This window comes from Medicago truncatula, chromosome 3 (assembly GCF_003473485.1).
Source record: "Medicago truncatula cultivar Jemalong A17 chromosome 3, MtrunA17r5.0-ANR, whole genome shotgun sequence".
Classification (NCBI taxonomy): Eukaryota; Viridiplantae; Streptophyta; class Magnoliopsida; order Fabales; family Fabaceae; genus Medicago; species Medicago truncatula.
Genome location: NC_053044.1, coordinates 8,657,264 through 8,679,473, shown reverse-complemented (window position 1 = coordinate 8,679,473; position 22,210 = coordinate 8,657,264). Strand labels below are relative to the sequence as shown.

At 32.8% G+C, this 22,210-nt stretch overlaps 2 protein-coding genes across 3 annotated transcripts; both read right to left on the bottom strand.

Annotated features, from left to right (window-relative positions):
* Positions 1-993: 993 nt before the first annotated feature.
* LOC11421911 (O-fucosyltransferase 20) lies at positions 994-4,990 on the bottom strand. The gene is made up of 6 exons (XM_003598967.4): positions 4,237-4,990; positions 3,809-3,974; positions 3,259-3,348; positions 2,654-2,937; positions 2,036-2,294; positions 994-1,890 (listed from the first exon to the last, which is right to left on the bottom strand). Exons 1-6 carry the CDS (start codon positions 4,896-4,898, stop codon positions 1,660-1,662), a joined length of 1,692 nt encoding a protein of 563 aa, XP_003599015.2. The 5' UTR covers positions 4,899-4,990; the 3' UTR covers positions 994-1,659.
* Positions 4,991-13,874: 8,884 nt separating this feature from the next.
* Positions 13,875-20,154, bottom strand: LOC11431025 (vicianin hydrolase). 2 transcript variants are annotated; one of them, XM_039832232.1, is made up of 13 exons: positions 19,967-20,154; positions 19,366-19,444; positions 19,205-19,263; positions 19,067-19,142; positions 18,640-18,711; positions 18,421-18,508; positions 18,036-18,288; positions 17,590-17,705; positions 16,943-17,157; positions 16,774-16,805; positions 15,891-15,993; positions 14,767-14,875; positions 13,875-14,236 (listed from the first exon to the last, which is right to left on the bottom strand). In XM_039832232.1, the coding sequence occupies exons 1-13, from the start codon at positions 20,135-20,137 to the stop codon at positions 14,059-14,061; spliced, it is 1,551 nt and encodes a 516-aa protein (XP_039688166.1). In that variant the 5' UTR covers positions 20,138-20,154; the 3' UTR covers positions 13,875-14,058. The 2 variants fall into 2 exon arrangements, with proteins under 2 accessions (XP_039688166.1, XP_003599013.1); XM_003598965.3 differs by having other exon boundaries at positions 19,366-19,435.
* Positions 20,155-22,210: the final 2,056 nt, after the last annotated feature.

Here is a 22,210-nt window from a genome sequence, read left to right as displayed (position 1 = left end):
ACTGTGTTATATGAGAGTAGCAAAGCAGTGAATTGAAGTAAGTTGATGCTGTAAAAAGAATTAAGTCAAAACCATTTAGGAAGGTACCATTATTATTATAGTTGGCAATGATGGTAGATAACATTGACAAGAAGAAAAAACCAAATCCTAGTAGGCCATGATGTTTTTTTATTGCTTATTTAATTGCAGTGACCAGAACATGTTTTTTGCCTAGGATCAAATCCATTGTTAGATGATCTTAAAATTAAGTCAATTTGATCATAAAATTGAATCATATTCATGCAAGAACATGAAGGATTTATTTCATGCCTCCAGCTTTGATTTTGGTTTGTTTCCAAATTCTTTTGTCACTAGGCTATATATAAATTTTATCATAAACTTTCACTAAGGTCGATGGTTCCTCCTGTTCTCAAGGTTTTAAATAAAGGTCTACGAGTGCGACTGAGGTTGCATCATCTTCATTTGACCTCGATAATCAGCAATATTAAAGATCCTCGAACGACGTCAAGCGTTACTATGACCACTATTTCAAACCCTACTTCCGATCATACTAGTCATAATTTGAGATGGTTTCTAAAGTCTTTTGTTGGCATGCTATATATAAACTTACTTTAGGTTGATAGTTCTCAATGAGCTTGCATGGACCCTTGATCCAAATTTAATTTATATCAAGAAACAAAAGTAGTAATCCATAGCTATATGAATATATATGATGAAATAATACATTACTAGATAGTTGCTAGCTTCCTTTTGGATGTTTTTTCATATAAGAGGTTAGACAATGTTTCATTTGTTGACCATAGCCAAATAGTACTATGTCCTAAAGTGAACATTAAACTTTAACAAGAATAATGCCACAACAAACACATGATGCCAAACTTACAATCATGTTAATATTTGGAAATTGAAGGGTATACAAGGTAACTTTTTTTTTTGTTTGTTTTTTTGCTAATAAAGTAACCTTCTATTTCTGATTTACTGACTTACACCAACTTTATCATAAAATGCAGCACATTTTCAACCTTTCTGAAACCACCATCAGAACTTTTACAATATTTTTCATCTAACTTGTCTTACAATACCAAATGACTATAATAAAAATATTTTAATTTATACAAATATTCACAAGTATTCATAATAATGAAATAACAAGAATTACACAAAAAAAAGAGAAGAGAACATGTATCCTATACAATCACTTTGTATAAAGAATAAAAAAAACAATGATCTGTTGTATAAACTACATTTCCATATAGCTATCAAACCTAACTAAGTATTGATGGGAGTACACCTGCAGGGATGTATGTGTAAAAGAATGGTGCTACTATGAAGCATTGACACAAATACGGACACCAGATACACGTAGACCCCAATAGATATTAGAAGGGTCGATGCCGGTCTCGGACACTAGACACGACACTGACACGTAGGCACCAAAATAAAGGTGATTAGATGTAATAAATTGTACCGGTGTCATGTCGGTCTCGTACACCAAACATGTCTTCAATTAGAAGTGTCGATGCTACATATGTGCTATGAACTCTCATAGTTTCCCCCTGAAATGAGCTTGAAGTACTTTCAAAGGGATCAAAAAATGAAACAACCATCCAAAGTGGTAGGGTAACTTTCATATACCAGATTCTTGTGTGAATGTGTAAATCAGGATTGAGCATGTGAGTCATTGCACATGCACTCAGGGACAGGATACTTGGTAACATCTCTCCCATTTTTGTTAGTCCTTAGCTCTGGCTGCCCTAATGAGTCTTGATGCAGTTCCTTGATAATCCTGTTGAACTCTTCTTCAGAGAGTGAAGAATTTAGAAAATAAGGAAGCATGTGTCTCTTGTTTGGAGTTATATACTTCTTGTGTCCAGTAAATGCCCTGTGACCCTGAAACACCGACAAGACACAAACATCAGACACGACATTGACACAGACACGTGGACACCAATAATAATTTATGAAAATGTAGTGACTTAATGTAATCACATGTGTCAGATACTAACACGAGTTGGACACCGACATTCAATCATACCTGAATTGCACGGCCCATATTTCCTCCATGAGATGGCATGAAAACATCACTCTTCTCAGAGACTATGTAATCTATGGCAGCCATTAAAGAAGCTTTCCTTACAAATGGTTGTAACTCTCCTGGCAAGGCAAGATCTTCCTTATTGTAAAAATTAGGAAACTCTTGGATTAATGGAAGTAAGGCTTCTTTTCCACCCAATGGTTTCCCTCCTGCCCAATAAATTCTTGCATCTTTTGGAGCTCCTAGAGCTTTCAATAGCCTAAATATGAAACCAAAAACATCTATCATGAAATCTTGTTTTTTACACTCAAAATTTTGATAATCCACATAAAACATAATAACTATATTCTAATAGCAGACTTGGACAAGAAGCACAAACACGGACACAAGACATGACATACACGGATTATGACAGACATACACCGATAATAATTTGAGAAAAATATAAGTGTTGTATGTAATCGCAAGTATCAATATTGTGTTCGTGTTTGACATCAACTCGTGATGACCACCCACTCAGACATGCCTTTCATTTGAAGTGTCGGCGCTACATAAGTGACATATTGTAAAAGGGCTATTAAATCATTCTTATAACGAATAGATAGATATAAGAATTACCTCATAACTTCCATAACATTCAAAGGACAAAGTCCAGCCATTTTTCTTTGATGGTAAGTCATGTTTGATCTCGCAGTCAAGAGTTCCGGTCTTTGTATTCTCTCATTGTTAATAACCTCATCATACTCAGGAGTTAGACCAGGGAGACAACCAGTCCTCACCCATACATCTTTTTCCATTCTTAAATGAAGAGCAAGGTAAGGTCCTTTGCTTTTCATTCTATCTGCGATCTTGTTACCAAGTTCCTCAATTGGCTCAGCAAATCTTAATGCATTAAAAGCAACCTGAAAATTTAGATGACAACGTTCACAATCTGCAATTACTTGTCGTATAAATAAACTTCTTAGTCTTTTTAAGTATTTTCGTGGCTTTTCCTCGCGGTAATGTTTGTTCACCTGACAATAAGGTCTGATATGGTCTAAATAGTGCTTATAAAGTTTAATTAGTCTTCAACTTACAGGCCGATTTTGAGAAATTGAGTTAGGGCCTAACTTATTTTCTCGAGCGCAATCATCAATCAAAATACACTTCCTCGTGTTCTGACAAATAGCATTTTTCTTTTTATTTTCTAAAACCATACAAGAAAAGAAGAAACTTTGCAATACCTTGCAACGAAGCTTCTGAAGATCAGAAGGAAGATCCTTTGAAAGCCTCGAGTCCAAGCCACGTAAAAGCAAAACACCTTCTCTATTGAGCTGCATAGTACAACAAGGATCATATCATATATAGAAGGAGAAAAATGGTCTTATTCAACAGCATAAACACGCCTTACATTTTCCAAATAAGATGAACAATATGCAAAAGCTTATAATATTTTTCTACTAAAAAATTGCAGGCAACAAATTGATAGTTACTCGGGTTGCCTCTGGTTATATTAATTTCGGTGTCATATTTAAATAACCTATGCGGTATAAATTCAGATTGTAGACGCGTTTGGTGTATGACACTAACAAAACACCGACACATATTGTTACAATCAATTATTCTATTTTCTCAAATTATTGTTAACCTCGACGTGTCAATGTCGGTATTGTGTCCGATGACCTTGTCTGAAAATGACATCTAAGAAATTATTCCACAAATGTACACTCTAGGACTCAAAATTATTCACACATGAACAAGTAAACAAACCAAAAAGCAGTGAACTATTCTTACTCTTCTGAGATATCTTGCACGGATCCAACTCGGAGTGGCATGAAGTGGAGGTCTTCCTTCTACTGGCCTTGTCATTATGTGTGTTGATGGCAATGCTGAAACCACTCTCACATCATTTGCAAGGACTCTTTTGAAGTGTTCTAGATCAAATATGTCACCAAATTCACTGCAACCAAAGCAAAGCAATGAAAAACATAAATATCAATAAGCTAAACTATGCTGAACTTTGTATGATTCATTCAGACAACGACAGTGACATCGGTAATAAATTGAATGTTATCACATGTGTCAGTGTCCAATACCAAAACATGTCAGACACCAAATACGCCTTCAATGTGAAATATCAGTGCTAAACAAGACTCAACATAGAAAACGAAAATCATCGTAAACTAAGAAAAAAGGACGATATTTAATTTATTAATCTATACCTTTCATCACCCCAAATAACATTGACTTGCAAAACAGGAACAACCAAAGCAGCACCAAGAATCCTAGCAATAACAACAGCATCAACAATCTGATTCCTCTGTTGATTCATCCCACCAGAAACAACAACCATAAGATACTTTCTTCTATCCTTCAAAACCCTTTCACTTTGTCTCCTATAATCATTACTAAAACTCAAACAAGGTTTATATCCCAAACCATTTGGTTTCTTCCAAAACTCACTAGACCCTTTTGCTTGAAGTTGCACATGAGAAACCAAAAACTCACTACCATGTTGCAAAAACTCATCATTATGATCATTCTTCAAAGATGTTTTTCTCTCTTTCTGCAAGAGAACACTACCAAAACCAAGTTTGGAAAATGAATGATGATTTGATATTGAGAACTTCTGCAGAGTTGTGGAACATGGTTTTTGAGGAAATGGGGTATCAGGGTTGAAACCAAACTTGAACATACCAAAGAAACCAACAAGAAACAGAGCAAGAAACCAGAGTGTTGATTTTCTGGTGAAGATGGTAGTTTTTGAAGACTTCTTTGGAGAATCAATGAGAGATTGAAGAGAAGAAGATGATATAGAGTTTATGATTTGTGATGGAACTGATATGTATGATAACTTCTTTGCATTGTTCTTGGATTTTGCCATTGAATATCAGAGAATGTGAGAGAGACTCTGTTTTTTCTTCTTTCTGTTGAAGTTCTTGAGAAGAAGAACCATAGAGAGATTCTTATGTGTTTGGTGTGTATTTGTGTTTTTATATATATAAAAAAAAGTTTTTAAACTCAATTTGGAAAAACAAAAAGAGAATCTTAAATATAAGTTTTATTTTAAATTATTAGATAATATTATAATTTTTAAAAATATTTTATTAATTCCCTCAAAAAAAAATTATTAATTAATATGACATTGATCAATTGGACAAGAGATACACACCTAACCAAATTATATATGTACCATTGTGTTCACTTTTAAAAAAGTGATGAGTTTTGACTTTGGTTTACTTAGTTTCATTTTTTAAGTGGGATTTGGCATTTCTAAAGTGGGATTTAGCATTGTTCATGACATTATTGACCATAAAAAGAAAGTTTTGATGGATGGGGTGGATGTTAATGTAGTGTGTTTGTTAGGAAATTTAGTCATTAAGATCTATTTATGAGTTTAATAATATTTCATCTAATAATAATAATGTGAATGTTCATGACATTGCGTGTTTGTCACATCATAATATTTTTATAAGTGTATTTTAAATTTAATTTTATGAAAGTATAATTCAGTTAAATATTGGTAGACAGTAATAATTTGTTAGAGATATAATAGAAAAAATAAAATTAATGTTTCATTGATATTGTAAAATGTTTATAATTTAAGATAATCTTTTTCCTCAAAGCACCTTGTAATTTAGGAGGAATGGAGTAAAATATATATTTAGAATTATGCTGAACAAAAAGAGTATATGTTGTAAAAATAAAAATAAAATGAAGAAAGGAAAACATATATATATTTTTTGCTTATCCAAAAATAATTTATCATCACACATTGGGTAAAAATAATAATCATGAATCATGACACCTCAAGCTTCCACCATGTCACATTTTCTAGTCAACTTAGTGGGTAGTTGCATTCTTATTAAGAAATTCGAATCAATTACGTACCATATATAATTTATAATACAGTGATATATATTACTGATATAAATATTCTACTATACTAAGAAAACTTGATCAAAAACAAGCAAAAATAAATACTTTAACATTTAAAATACAGTAACAATGGGGTTGGTATGTATATTCTACATGAATATTGAGCCCATTGCACTTGTTCACTCGCTTCACAATATATCACGTTAAATGAAAATGAAAATTTCATGACTTCCATACATGTTATTTTTTATTTTTATCAGGTAGTCTGGTGGCTAGAATTCACCTTATAAGGTGAATAAGTGGGGTGTTCGGAGTTCGAACCTCGATCCCTGCATACATGGACGTTTTCACCTCCCGGCCACCCCGGGCACCCGCCTGGGCTCAATCGGTACTTGCTTTATAGTTGACCCAACCCAATATCCCATTAAACCACCTAAAAAAACAAAAAATTGGACAAACTCATATTATTCACACACGCGCAAAGCAGAAAACAGAAACAACGCTCTCTGCCTCTCTCGTTTCAGTTTCAGCGCTCTCAAGTCTCATCTGTCTCTACGTTTCAGCTCTCTCGTCTCAGTTCTCTCACTCACTTTAAAGGTAAATTGATTCTCCAATTTCTCCTTCCTTGTTTGTTTTAGCCTTTTAGGATTTTAGAATTAAATTTAAATTGGGTTTTAGTCTTTTAGAATTAAGGTTGTTGATTGTCCACCAACTGAGCTATGCTCACGGGACAGATGTTATTAATGTTTCTAAAATATATCATATCGGTGGATGAAGACAACTAATATCAATATTCGTCATAATTTTTATATGTGGTGGTCGAGCCTATTTGTTTGTTTGGACATCGACTAATTTGTTGTAATTTTGCCTCTATTGTGATCTACTAGACTGTATACTTTTGAGTTTCTTTTGACACACCTTGTGCTATTAAGGACACTTCTTTATTAGTAATATATTTTATTTATACTTGTTAAAAAAAAAGTGTTTCTAAAATATAAAAATTAATTCACCCAGCATGTACATACTTGTATAGACTAGTGCATATGCATGATCAAATGTGACTTAAATTATAAAATGTATGCACAAGCTAAGCATATAGTTGACATGTAAGTATCGCAACCAAAATTTTAAAACATTATGACACCATCATTCTAACCTCATGTTTAGCGCATGATCCCATTTTGCATATAGCTTTGTTAAAAAAAGTCACATATATTTGTTTATTTTACCACAAGAATTAAACCTAATTGTTTATTGAAAGCACGAATCTTCTTAAAACCTATTTGCTTTAATCATTTCGTTATCAATAGGGATTAGTTGAGATGAATTGATTTGTACATAAGTACATATTCAACATATCTGGTTGAAGTTTGATTTTTGTAATGAAGTGGTTCTCAATTTAATTTTCTATTATATTTGTTAACTAATACCAACATTAATTTAAGAATTATCCCACCAATATAAACTAGACAGGTTTCTTTCATGTGATTAATTAGTAATTTTTCTAATTTATCACTAGAGTCGACAAAATGATCTTAATTAGAAATCAAAAATTGATTGTTACTTCCTAACTATATATCAATTGATTAATAGTGTATTACACATCAAGAATGATATAATATTGGATTTAGGTCACCTCATTATGTGACTATTGGGTGGTCTAGTCATAATAACTTCTAACTACTTATATTTTAAAATTTCAATAAATAAAATTTCACTACTTAGGCAAGAGTGGGTGTACTAGTCCTATTACTTTTCTATATGCTCACAACTCTTTTTTTGGGTTTTTTTTGTGGTGGTCGGGGTTTGAATTCAGACCTTGCATATATTATATATTGTCTCTACCAACTGAGCTAAACTTACGAGGACTCTCTATTTAGGTTGTGATTCTAAGTACCAAGACTATGAATATTTATTTTCCTTTTCTCACAAAAAAGTTCTATGCAGATTTATATATTCTTAGGGTTATTTTTTATTTTTTGTTGATGATGCAGTATGCACTCCAACAAAAATACTGAAGCCCAAGTGGAACAAACGGTTTGATCTGTCATCATATGATAATTAATTGCTATTAAATTTTTGAGTAAAAGGGGCATAATAGATGGTACCAAAAAAAAAGGGCCATGATGGAAAAAAAATGTTTCTTTCTAGCTTACATAAGAAGAAATTTTATAGTGGACCTAGATTTAAGAACATGCTAAAAACTTGCATATTCGAATGCCAGATCGAAAGAGAGCTACATTCTTTAATTATCACTATTAAAAGTTATCTTCATCTTGAAGTTGGAAGATTTGTCTCAATTATTATAGAGTTTAATTATATTGTACTTGTAAAGAGTAAGATACCCCACTTGCGATGATGGTAAGTATAGGCATTAGTTTCTAGTAATCTCAAAAGTGATGGTTTAAGAATGATTTTAAGGTGGATATTTATAGTGTTTTTGGTCCCCTTTTAGTTGTAGCAATCTAAGGGGTTGTTTAATGCGTTCAGTGAGTTAATTCCACATATAAGGGGAGTGTGTTAATGATATCTGACATTATTTAAACATAATGTTCGTTATCAGCTCTCATTCGTCCTTACATGCCTTGTTCTGTATATTGTCTTCGGATAAAGACGAATGAGAGCAGATAACAAACATCATGCTCTTTATTGTAAGGTTGAGGTTGGGGGTGCTCACGTGCCAGTCACGTTTTAATGCTTAGTTTGGGTCAATCCAAATATACCGGTCCACAACCTCCCAAATATGAACCCTGTTAAGGGCGAAGTGGTTTGAAATGTATATGGCGATCCATAACCCCACAATCATGAGTCCTAAGGAGCGAAGTTGTTTGAAATTCATACGGCGGTCCAAGTATATTATGTCACTGTATAATTATCTTATACATGCATTATACATGCATCCAGTGATGTGTTGCCATATCAATTAATGAATATAACAACTCGTGTTTTTATATTCATTAATTAACGTGACAACATATCATTAGATACATATGTAAAATAATTGTACACTAACGGAGTGTATTAATTAAATTCTTATAATAGCTTAATTTCTCATGTACTATTAGTGTAATTTTTTTACATGATTAGCACATCACAATCAATTATATGTATGACTATAAAAATAGTTATGGTAAAAGTTAAACATTTGTAATTATCTAACAATTATTAATATTGACTATGTATATGAATTAAATTATATTATTATATTTTTTTATTTGACAATAAGTGTTTCATAAGGACCAAAAAAAGAGTTCAAAGGTAAACCCATTAACTTTTTTTTATTTTTATAAAATACCATATTCGTCTCTCTCTCTCTCTCAAGTTTGGCCTCGATAGCAAAAGAAAAACGTTTTTTGTTTACATAATTCACTATTTTATTAAAAATGATAAGAGTATTTTTGGACGATTTTTTAAAGTCTATTTAGAATTATAAGCACCCTATAATTTTTATTTTTATTAACATAAAATTACTGTGTGCAAGAATGAATTGAATATTCAAATAGGTTGTTAACTGACCAAAATCACAAGAATAACTCATTCATGATTTAAAATCTTCAACATGAAGTAAAGAGTGGAATGAGTCTTTTTCAACCCATATTTTTTTTTTTTGAGGCATTCAACCCAAATAATTGTAAATTGTAATAATATGATATTGGAGTTGTGGTTGAAATTATTATCATGATTACTTTTTCAATTAGGTAGGAAAGGTTAAAGGGGGTCGATGAAACTTACCAAATTTGCATAATTAAGAAATGAGTATTATACAAGCTAGTTTAATTGGGTTGAACTATAATGGCTATGGTACTTGGCTTTCGATAGTGTAAAATGTAGTCAATTAACTCTTATTTATGATAGCACAATATAGCTTTTGAATATGCAGCATAATATTTCACTTTGAGTATATTTTAAGAAAATAATGTGTGTTTGAATTAATGTTATCCACAAACCAAAATACCACAAAATTCATAGGCCACCACCGAATAATGTGAATGGAAATCTAAAAAATAATGCATTCCTCACATGGCTTACAATTTGCAAATTATAATATAGAAATTCAAAGAGGTGAAGTAAAGCATTTTTCATAGAGATCTACAAGAAGTATATGTTGGGAAATAAACCATGTGAATGGATTAGTCCGTTCTGTGTTTCTTTATAAGAATAATCTTCTTGCATGGATTTGGATCTTTGAAATTCCCAAGGAAGTTAACTAGGTTAAATTAAATAAGTTTCATTCGGCTAGAATTTGAATCATATTAGGAATCCAATAACCGATCACCATTAATATGAGAATAGTCTTGGTTTCATTGATATATATATTACTACTATTAGAAAGAAAACTAATTTATCACATTGAGCTTTAGCTTAATTGGTCCCTATTGCATATTATATATAGGGGTTGGAGTTCGAACCCTAAACACCCCACTTTTCTACAATTAAAATGTGTAAGCTCTAGCCACTAGGCTACTTGACAAAAAAAAAACTAATTTTATGTTGATTATGAAAATTCTTCAACTACTAATATTTTAGATTTCATGTGATACACAAATTAAATTTCCCAAAGTTTTCTAATTGATATTTAATATAAAAAATCAAACATCTACCCGCCGTTAAATGAAAGGTGTATATTAGGAATAATAACATTAGGTAGTTTAAAAATAGTTAATTTTGCTTATAAATGTGACAAAAAATCGAGTTATTTTTAACTTATACTCTGCTCCGTCTTTAAATACAAGCATTCATTTGAAAAGAAAATTTGTTTCTAAATTTAAGCTTTAGGGAGTGATAAACATCGAAGGAGTAAAAGAGAACTTATCTTTAGAAACGGGAGTAATAGTGACCAGAGGAAGAACTAAAAATATGGGTAAAACCCGCACTTTTAGCATAAACTCAGGTAGAAACTTTCACTATAAATATCAGCTTTTCTCATTCAGAATTTCTCGTTCAGAACTGGAAAAGTTTAAGAGGAAGGCAACTTTGGAGCTTCGGGAGAGTTTCTATCTTCCCCTTGATTTTCTAGGGTATGTTTTTATCTTTAGTAATTTGCTTTTAGTTACTATGTGTAACTAAATCTTTTTAGGTTAGATTTCTAAGATGAACCTCTGTATATTTTTTTTTGGGATATTTATTTAATATAATATGTCGTTTATTTTATTTATTTATTCTTTTGCTCGCTATTAAGTTTTATTAGGACATCGTTTATTTCTGTGAGAGAAGCAACCCTAGATTAGGTACTTAGGTTGTAACAGGACCTAATATTGATATCACTAACTGAATACTTATATCTTGATATCAATATTCCTTTACTGATAACTATCTGTTTAGGAAGTAAGCGATATTTTTTTTTTGAAGAATTTAAATTAGCCCACCCAAATTGACACCAGAGGAAATCGAACCTGAGACCTTGAGTAGGAGCACACTCCCAAGTTTCAAGCCAATACCACTAGGCCAACCCAAATGGGTTAGGAAGTATGTGATTATTAATTAGCCAAAGATACCATAGGATTTTTTGACCCTAGACGTAGGTACCCAGTGGACGATACCCATTGGGTCGTGTGGTACGCATGACCGAATCTAGGAATTAACTGGTTAGTAATTAGGGAAACAAGCACCTAGCTGTCCGACTTAAAGCTATAACCTAGTAAGATCATTCTCTTGAAACCCGTAGTAAGGTATACGTAGATTATGGTTGCCCATTTGTAGAACTACTAAGTAAGCGTAGAGAGAGTGTGTCATGAGTGTCCTAAGATTCATAGATGGGCAGACCTAAGGGAACCTTGGCCTTCATTGCCTTGGTAAACACTGGAAAGCAAATTTAAGTTTATGTTTCAATTACCTTTGAATTAGCAAGACCCCGCACAACAGGTGCAGTTAGCCATCAGAGGGAAATGCCTAATTAGGTACCCAGTGGATGATGCACATTGGGTCAAGTGGAGCCCTACCTATTTAGGAAACTCCCAGCGGCCTCACTTGTATGGTCTACTAAAATAAATAAACACGACATTTATATTATTTACTATCCAACAACGAATATACAGAGGGGATTCGAAGAATCCTAACCGCTGCATACTTTTCTGCAACCAAAAACAGGTAAATTCGCTATGTTGCAAACAGATAAAAATTACAACTACTTTTATACCAACAACTTACAAAAATAAGTAACTAGAATTGTTCGGACGAAAGAAAAATCTCTGTGGATACGATATTTTACTTACTACTTTATTACTTGATGTGAACGACTGGTACACTTGCCATGATCAAAGCGAGAGTTACATTTCGCACGACATCACTTGGGAATTAGTTAACTTACCAGCGAAGAAGAAAAACATTAATGTGAAATGGATTTTCAAAGTCAAATTGAATCCAAATGACACATTTTCAAAGCACAAAGCAAGACTAGTAGCTAGAGGCTTCCTACATTAATATGAAATTGACTATAATGAAGTCTTTGCACCAGTATCAAGGATAGAAATATTGAGATTGGTTATTGCATTAACCAGCAGTAAGAAATGGTCATTGTTTCATTTAGATGTAAAGTCTGCATTCCTAAATGGACTATTGGAAGAAACTATATATGTTACTGAACCTCTAAGATTTGAAATCAGAGGAAGGGAGCATATGGTGTACAAATTACATAAATCACTTTATGGCTTTAAGTAGGCTTCTAGAGCATGGAACAAGAGAATTGACTAGTTCATGATTCAACTTGGATTCAAAAGATGCAAAGCTGAGTATGGTATGCATGTTCAGAACTCGGGTGAGACTGATATCATAATGTATTTATGTGGATGATCTATTAGTAACTGGAAGCAATTAAAGTGAGATTGAGAAATTCAAACACACAATGCAGTGTGAATTTAAAATGACCGACTTAGGAAGATTTTCTTATTTTTTTAGGAATGGAATTCAAAACTATCAAGCTAGGAATAGTTATGCATCAACAAAAGTATATTGGTGAGCTACATGAAAGATTTGATATGTCAAATTGCAATACTATCACAAATCCATCTGAGATAAATGCTAAGTTTGATGAATTCAGTGAGGAAGAAAATGTAGAAGCTACAAAGGTTAATCAAATGGTTGGATCTCTAAGATACTTAAGGAATAGCAGACCTGATATATACATTGCAGACCTGATACAAAGGTCAAACTCTCTCTCTCTCCATAACTAGCTTTCTCACATTCTCTCTTCTTCTTACTCTCAAATTCATCCATTGTTATGATTGCTTGAATTGCAAGAAACAAACATAGCTGCGCTAAAATGTTAAGTTCTTCAAGAGGCCAGTTTTCTGCTTATCTTAAAGGTGCATTAGCAATGTTTCTTTAACTTCTGTATACATAAAAACTTCTTCTTTGCGGTTTTCTGACTTCAAAGAGGAGATATATACTTCAAAGGAACTCCACTATATAACACACATACATAATCAGAAGAGTGATGATAAAACAAAATAGATCATGAGACATAATTCAACATGGTTTGTTGGACAAACTTGTTGAATCACACAACAGAACCAAGTAAACATGCAAGGCCACATATAAACCAATTCCTCAAAATTACTATTAAGGATTTGAGATTTAGGGGTTTAGGGATTTGAGAGTTGAGATTCAAAAATGTTTTTGTTCTTCAGTTAGGTTCTCAACTTTCACTTTAGTCATTGTGCCACGTCATTTACCTCGTCGGCCCAAAACATTTGTCACCTCATGAAGTTTTAAATGTCAGGGACAAAACTGATAATGGAAGTACATATCCAGAGACTATTTTGTATTTAATCATGAGCCAAAGACGTTATGACAGCGAGGTGCAGAATCAGGAACCAAAATGATCATTCACCCAATAAAAGTAGGAAAGATCTAAAATTCAATGAATAGCAATTAAAATAATAAGTTCATAAACAGCGGAAACTCATGTAACGAAAAAAAGAGTGAAGCAATTGACACAAAAAATGTGAAACTAAAAACAATCCTTCACAAAAAAGAGAGTTGCTAGAGAATGGAAGAGAGTTGTTCCAACAATTTATTTATTGATATTAACTTACTCATTTCAGCATTACATAATTGGTATCACCAATTATCTCAATACATATGAAAGCAAGTAATATACTAAGGTGACATTGGAAATTCGACAAACAACAATGGAAAATCTTAGACATGCCAAATGAACATCAAATTTAGTGTTTTCCCTTGAGAAGGAACTTTTGCAGCCAAAAAGCAGAGTACTTGGGATATCTCTTCAAATTGTTAACGAAATCGACATAAATTATTCCAAATCGTACTGTGTACCCTGCATCCCATTCATAGCTGTCGGAAAATGACCATGCATAGTACCCCTTCACATTTGCACCATCTCTGCAAGAAAAAGGACCAAAAAGTTACCATAATCAATTCTTTATGAGGTATTTAGAATCTGTTTTTGTTTATATAAAGAGTTTAAAGGGATAGCATGACTCTCCCCTATGAAAATATGCGAGTTCGATTTTTAGAGTCGTTACTTTCAAAGGTAGTCCAACAATCATTAAAAAAAACCCTAATATTTTGCTGCCTACTCGAGAATTAATCTCATAATTAAGAGGTTCAAAGAGTCTAATCTACAAGTATATCTTGCGAACATGCTCGGCTGCGGGGACTCGAACCGTGTATCTCGAGGTTGAAGAGAGAATCTCTCAACCAAGTGACCTCTCAGTCGAACATGCTAATTACACTAATCTAACCAACAAAAAATTGAGTTTATAATAATAGTGTTTATTAAGATATTTTTTTGAGGAAATAAATGGAGAAATAATAATATAGTGAAATAGAATTAGGGAAACTTGTAAATCTAGAGCATACTCTTAAATCTATTACTCTTTGCAAGAAAAATGAAATTGATTAGTTCATACTTTATTGCTTGAAGGAGGAACTTGAGATGGCTATCATGGTATCTGATCCTAATACCATCTTTACGGGCTACGTTGACTGGTATTGAGTCATTCCTTGATTGACCAATGCCTGAAACATATTCACAAAACAAATAATCCAATTAAAACACTCATTCAATACAAAAAGTTCTAATTCAATTGAATATTTAGTTAGCTAGATGGATTTTTATGGTCCAAACATTTAGCTAGCTAGTCTTAAAAACTATGGAAAATGAAAAAGAAATTAGAACTGTGGATGATGAAACCTATTTTTCTAACAGTTAATTGATTAATATGCGTTCGATAATGTTGTAATTTGAGTCAAAAATTTGTGAAGTTGAAAATCGTGGCGCGTTGGTAAAAATCATAGCACGATTTTGGGATAAGGACATAGTATTGTGAGCCGTATCGTGACATAATTTAGGCAAATCGTGACACGATTGAACACTATTTGAGACTTCATGATTCCTATTTGTGGTAGAGTTTCAAGAGAGAGAAATTTGGGAAATAAAATGAGGTAACTTTAGGGTTGAGGGTTTTCTTGAAAGGTTCTCTTGAGTTGAAAAACATTTGTAAACACATTGGGTGGGTGAAAATCATTGAGTGTGTCTTGTTCATGGAAGAGATTGATAAATGAGTAGAAATTAGGTTTGTTCTTGGAGAGTTTGTTGAAGTTAATATCTTATAACCTTTTTGTATCTCTTTGTAAAGAACTTGTTGATAGTGAAGCGGAGATTTCTCTCTCCCCAAAGTAGGTCATTGTTAGACCTAATTGGGTAAACATTTCTTAGTGCGTTAGTTTTTCTTCTCTAGTTATCTTTTGCATGATTTTGTGTTTTACACTTATTCCTAGATTAGATCTAAGTTTGTCATTGTTGTTGTTGTTTGAGATTACTACTTCTTTTTGCTCCACAGGTCTAAGTTTATTGGTGTAATTTTGAGTCCTAATTCACAACAAATAATATAAATTCAAGAATTGTTGTTATGTAAGTATGTCCATTAGGGTATGTCCAAATTATCCTCCTTATGGAGACTTATTGCTTCTTCCTAATATGGGTCTCTCTATACTAAATAATGAAAAAAATTATAGAAGCATAGCCAGTTACCATTTTCAGTAATGTAGACTGGTGGATTCTTGTATGTATCTTTGATGTGTGTCACAAGATGATGAATTCCCTTCGGATAGACGTATAGCCAGTTCAAATCCGTCTGCACAGACCATAAAGTTTTGCTTCACTAAAAGGCCTAAAGTATGGTATTTTTTTCTCTCAACATGATACAAGGATCGTTGATATATTAAAAGGTAAGTATTTGACATAACAACAGAGCATAAGACAGAATAACATAAGATAACCTATTTTTTTGTTTTATACTATGTTTGATGGACAAAATGTTAGTTTGATATTTTAAAAAATGGATTTTTCTATCATGTGCAAATTTGCACATGTTAAGAAGTTTAAAATATAAATTTTGTATTGGAACTTGTACATTTAATATTAACTCTTAAACTTTTGTATAAATAATCGTTGTTTTCCAAAAAAAAGTTACTATTATTAGTTGTTTTAAAATGTGCAATGTTGCACATGTTAGACAAACCCTTAAAAAATGTATACTTACAGCAAAAAGTTGTGTTGTAGTTTAGTGATAGATACAAATTTCACTTTTTGTCTCATCTGTTGTGCTAATTTATCTTATCCTTAAAACAGTTTTTAAATCAAATATAGTACAACTGAAATTGTCTCGTCATGTCTTTTTTAGCAAGCTAACACACCAATAGAGGTTTAAATCCAACCATGTCCACAACCACATCATAATATAGCTATTGTAGCTTCATAGGTTGCATTGGTTTGTGATTTTGTTAGAAACAAATGGAAGAAAAACATTGGTATATGACATGAAAAATTTGGTGTACATATGTAAACGAAACAAAACAAAGAAGCCAAGAAAAACAACACATAAAGAAATTGCCACAAAAATAAAAGACCATACCGAGGAGCCAATAGTTACTCCATTCTTCATTGCTGTGATCAAGAGAAAAAGTTGATGCATGTGTTGTTAGTTCAATGTTAAAAATTAAAAAAAAAACACTATTTTTTTATTTTTTTTTTATTTTTATATAATGGCTTATTTTACTGGACATTTTTCCATAAATACTTACGAATGAGGTTTGCTTGCATATCAGTGAAGTAGGTCATGTTGATATAGGTTGGTGGAATGCTTTGTGCATAATATGTGGTGTAATAATTCACACCAAGAAAATCATAGGAACCTTTGATAATTTTATATTCTTCTTTTGTGAATTTTGGGAGTCTGTTACCTAAGGATGATATCATTGATTGGGGATAGTGACCATATGTAATTGGATGAGCAAACCTGAAAAATAAATATCAAGTTCAATTATATCGTGTACCAAAAAAATAAAAAAGTATCATACAAAACAAGCAATCAATGTTAATTTCATAAAATGGTCATAGTTCATTACAGCAGGGGTGGGAACAAGTCAGATCATCCGACAGAGGCCTATAATCTAACATATTTAAAGTCTAACTCAGTCCAACTTGTTTTTTTTTTTTTTTTTTGGCTTTCACGCCGATTTCCGATCCACCAAAGGTGGGCGACTAATCCGACTCGTGCGTAAAGGCATGCGCACTGGCCAAGCGTTGTTCCCCTTAGAAATTGAACCCGGTATTCCCCAGGCACTGGCCAAGGCTTCCACAAAGTCTTGAGAAAAAATTAATAATAATCTTCTATGCCTTATTTTTTAAATTAACGACAAGAAAATTAGGTTCCATAGATTGTACATACCATCCAAATAAAAAGTCAAGTGCTCTACTTGCAGCTTTGTGATCGGCAACACTATTGGAATATGGTTCATAGTAGTGAGTAATTAAGGTAATTCCAATTTTTCCTTTTTGATGAGCCTATGGCACCAAACATAAATTTCATCAATTGTATAATAAACAGAAGAATTACACTATACATTTTTAAGAGCATATTTTTAAAATGTGAAGAACGGATAGGGACAACCACTGACATACTGATATCACTAATAATTTGAAAAAATCATGTATTTTAGTGTAATCACATGTATCAGTGATGTGTCAGTTTCAGACACTGTCGCATGTCCGACACCAGAGCACGCCTAATTTGATGATTGTTCCTGCTTCATAGTTTTTAAATAAAGAATGAGACTAGCTCACACATTTGATTAACTATATGCATCTTGACTGATAAAGTTTAGATCAAATTACCTGATATTTGGCCTTATACAATTTGGCTGCAGCAGCATGAGAAAGTATAAAGTGATGAGCAACAATGTAGGGTTCTGTAGTTGAGTCACCAGTAGAGCAATTTCCAACATATTTAGAGCATCTTGCAGGTGGAGAAGTGCCTCCATGGTATCCATTAATGGTGTAGGAAACAGGCTCATTAAGTGTCACCCAATGCTTAACCCTATCTCCAAATGTCTTGAAGCAAAAATCAGCATAGGCTTCAAAATCCTTCCTATTTTATTCATTAAATTAAATTAAGAATAAGTTTATACACTAACTTTTTTGTTGTTACCTTTAGAAAATAATATATTTATAATAGGTTACATTTATTTTACTTTTGCAATAGGGTGTTACTTAAGCTTACACTATTTTAGGACTTAGAAATCCCTTGTATTCATCTTCAAGACTTTGTGGAAGATCCCAATGAAACAATGTTACAAAGGGTATCAAGCCTGCCACCATATATATAAAAAATTTAGTTCACATGGCAGAGTTGTAGATTTTTTTTTTTTTAACAGTTTTAGAATAAAATAATAAAAAAAAAAGATCATTCAAATAGTAATTATATGAGGTGTTTACCTACCATTTGCTAGGACCTCATTAATGACATTATTGTAGAATTTAACTCCCATAGGATTGACTGCTCCCTTGCCCTCTGCATATGATATCATTGCACACTTGGTTTCACTTAAAAGTTAAAACATATTAGAAGAAAATTAAACTAAAAAAAAAAAATTTGACAAGAAATTTTTTATATAATAAAATAAAATAAATGAAATCCGTCTCTTAATCCATCATATAGTGGTAAAACTTTAAAAGAATTAAAGACGTTTTCATCTATTTCCGTAAAAATCATGCAATATTTTTCTATAAAACTATCATGTAATATTTCTTTTTGTGTTAACCTCCGATTATCAGTGGAGAATGACCTTATTAATAATGCACTAATATTTAAGTTGTAAGGAAAATTAAAGTTAAATTAGTATTACTAGAGAATATTTTTATCTTACTTGGGAATATTCTTGACCATGAGATGGAGAATCTGTATGAGTCCAACCCAATTTCTTTCATAATCTTTATGTCACTCTACAAAATATTTTCCTCATAAGAGTAAGACAAAAACTGTTGAAAATTTTCAGTAATCTTACCTTGTATCGATGATAAAAATCAGCTCCAATATTACCACTGCTATGGTCCCCAATCTTTTCTGCTCAATCAAGAGAGAGAGAGAGAGAGATTCTTGTTAATTTGATCCATCTATCTATAAATCAAAAAGAATTAAAATTAATTAATAAATAATTAGAGTAACCTGGATGTTGTTTAGTGAAGGTGTCCCATATACTTGGTCCTCTACCATCTATATTTGAAGCTCCTTCTATCTGAAAAATTTGCACAACAAAAGTAGATGATTCTTGCTTACATTATCAATTTTTTCCTATCATCTCTTCCAAAATCTTTAATCTCAACCCTTAACCAACTTTCCTCCAAATTTTTTTTTCAAATTCCATATTTCAGGGGTTTAGATTAACACATTATTTCCAAGACAAGATACACATGGTTACAAATAACAATCTAAAAGATAGATTGCAATATATGCAGCAACCAATGACGGCCTTGAGCATGTTTACGGTGTTTGATCGCACGTGGCCTCATATTTTCTGAGGCATCAAGTTGTTGGACTCTACTTACTGATTGAAGGTTAAATATATTTATATATGTAAATGCACATGCGGTCGTGCAAATATGACAGAAAATTCATACTTCGCATAGGACACTTAAAATCTCAGGGACAATCTTGATAACAACATCAATGTATTATGGTTGAGTTATGTACAAACAGGCAAAATATATTTAAAGGGAAGTCGATAATGGAATGCATTGTTGCTAATAATGTGGTGGCCGGTATGAACCTGGTAAGCAGAAGAACCGATTCCAAAGAGAAAATCAGAAGGAAAAAGGGTCCTGTTGAATGAAGCAGCATAGTGACTTGGATGCACATGTTGTGATGCAGTTCCAGTGACAACAGCCAAAAGTGTAGCCAGAGAAAAAAGATAGAGGAGGAAATGACTTATAGCTTTCATGGCTGCAGATTTTTATGTCCAAAGCTGTATTAGAAGTGGCATCTATTTAAATGCTAGGAGTGTGGACCATGATTTTTTAATCAGCTTATGGGAAACGGTTAGAGTAAAAAAAGACAGTAATTTAATTTGTAAAGTACATTGATAAAAACAAGAGTTGTTAAAACTAAAGAATGAATTTGCGAACAAATTCACAACATTTGAGGGATCAAAAAGAGAAAATCTCTACATAAGCGGAAGTAGTTCCACAATAGAAGCGAAAAAAATAAAACTAGTAAATACATCCACAATTTTTGAACAAAATTTTTAATACTCAACTTGCAATTCTTACAAGGATAAAATTACAAATCCTATCATACAATTTTGCAGAAACAAAATCGGAAACCCCATCAACTACTAATGTAATTTTTACAGACTTGCAAACTCTCTCAACTAAAAATTTTGTGGGGAAAAATTGAAAATTCACTCATGACAAACAACTAAGCAAGCGTCTAGTACACCCAATAGACTAAAGTAGTTGTGGTAAAGAAAATTCAAATTAACTCTTCATATTTATAATAACTCTTCAATGTGGTACTTTGGATGAATATCTACTTTGACATAACATATTCTCCCTTGATCCAAAGTTTCGCATTACTTCACTTTATCATCAACATCGTCTTCAAAGAGTAAAAGATTATTTTGACGAATAACTACATATGTAGAAGGAGCACTCAACATTTTACCCTTATCTATTTTGCTCTACAATCCTCCATGAATTTTGAACTTGTGCATTGTCTTAGAGTTTTGCTGTTCCCACATATAGTATGGCTGTGCCACACCAGTAATTTACGCAAATACCCTTTCGGCAGTTAACTGCCGAGGTTTTTAGGCAACCGGCGGCAGTTAACTGCCGAGAGAAATGTTTCATACGATGAAACAGCTACCTGCTCCCCCTACACACTATTTTTCATCACCTTCATTTCCAACCTCATTTCAATCCCAAAATCCATTTTTTCTATAATCAATTTTTGATCCAAAATCATTCAAGCATCAAGCATAGGAGGTATCAACACACTATTGACGTAAAAAAACAGGTATGGTGCGTTTTATTTGAGTCATTTTTTGGGTGTTATAGGGGTATCTACGTCAGTTACGTAGAACCCTGTCATGGGAATCCTCGGCAGTTAACTGCCGAGGAAAACTTCGGTTGTTTAGTGCCGAGGAAAACCTCGGTAGCTAGGTACCGAGGAACTCTTGGTGAAAATTTTCACCACGAAAAAATGGCAGCCACTGCCAAATTTTCAAAATTTTTTTTGTTTTGTTTTTTTTTTGTTTTTTTTGTTTTGATTCATTATGGCATTGATGTTTATGCATTACTTAGTTGTTAATTCATATTTATGTGTTGTTTAATTATAGTAATGGTAAAGAATGCGAAAGATGTTCCGGGAGAGACAAAAGAAAATTTTGTCGAAAATTCCGGAGATGTCAAACCGCCTAATTTTGAAGCGAAAACAAACATAGATGAAGCTTCCGTCCATGTTGAAGCTTCAAAGTATGTTGGCGGCTCCGGTGTACTCCCACTTCAACCCCACGAGGTCGACACGGCTAAGTTTTTATCAGACGACGTTAAGTCGAAAAATAGAGATGAATTGCTTGAGTGGGTGCGCCGACAAGCAAATAAGGCGGGATTTACCATTGTCACACAAAGATCAAGCTTGATCAATCCAATGTTCCGGCTAGTGTGTGAAAGGAGTGGAAGTCACATAGTTCCGAAAAAAAAAACCGAAGCATGCGAACACGGGCTCAAGAAAATGCGGTTGCTTATTCATGATTAGTGGATATCAAAGTAAGCAAACAAAGGAATGGGGATTGAACATTCTTAATGGAGTTCACAACCATCCCATGGAGCCGGCTTTAGAAGGACACATTCTTGCCGGTAGATTAAAGGAGGACGACAAGAAGATCGTACGTGACTTGACCAAGAGCAAGATGCTTCCAAGAAATATTTTGATACACTTGAAGAACCAGAGACCACATTGCATGACAAATGTGAAGCAAGTGTACAATGAACGTCAACAAATATGGAAGGCAAAT

Excerpts from the sequence above, each read along its gene's own strand:
- LOC11431025 (XM_039832232.1), bottom strand. The coding sequence starts at position 20,137 with ATGAAAGCTATAAGTCATTTCCTCCTCTATCTTTTTTCTCTGGCTACA. Across the intron at positions 19,445-19,966 it reads TCGGTTCTTCTGCTTACCAG|ATTTTTCAGATAGAAGGAGC; the intron begins GTTCATACCGGC and ends TTTGTTGTGCAA. Across the intron at positions 17,706-18,035 it reads TGTATAAGGCCAAATATCAG|GCTCATCAAAAAGGAAAAAT; the intron begins GTAATTTGATCT and ends TTGGTGCCATAG.
- LOC11421911 (XM_003598967.4), bottom strand. The coding sequence starts at position 4,898 with ATGGCAAAATCCAAGAACAATGCAAAGAAGTTATCATACATATCAGTT. Across the intron at positions 2,295-2,653 it reads AATGTTATGGAAGTTATGAG|GCTATTGAAAGCTCTAGGAG; the intron begins GTAATTCTTATA and ends TTTCATATTTAG. Across the intron at positions 1,891-2,035 it reads ATATGGGCCGTGCAATTCAG|GGTCACAGGGCATTTACTGG; the intron begins GTATGATTGAAT and ends TCGGTGTTTCAG.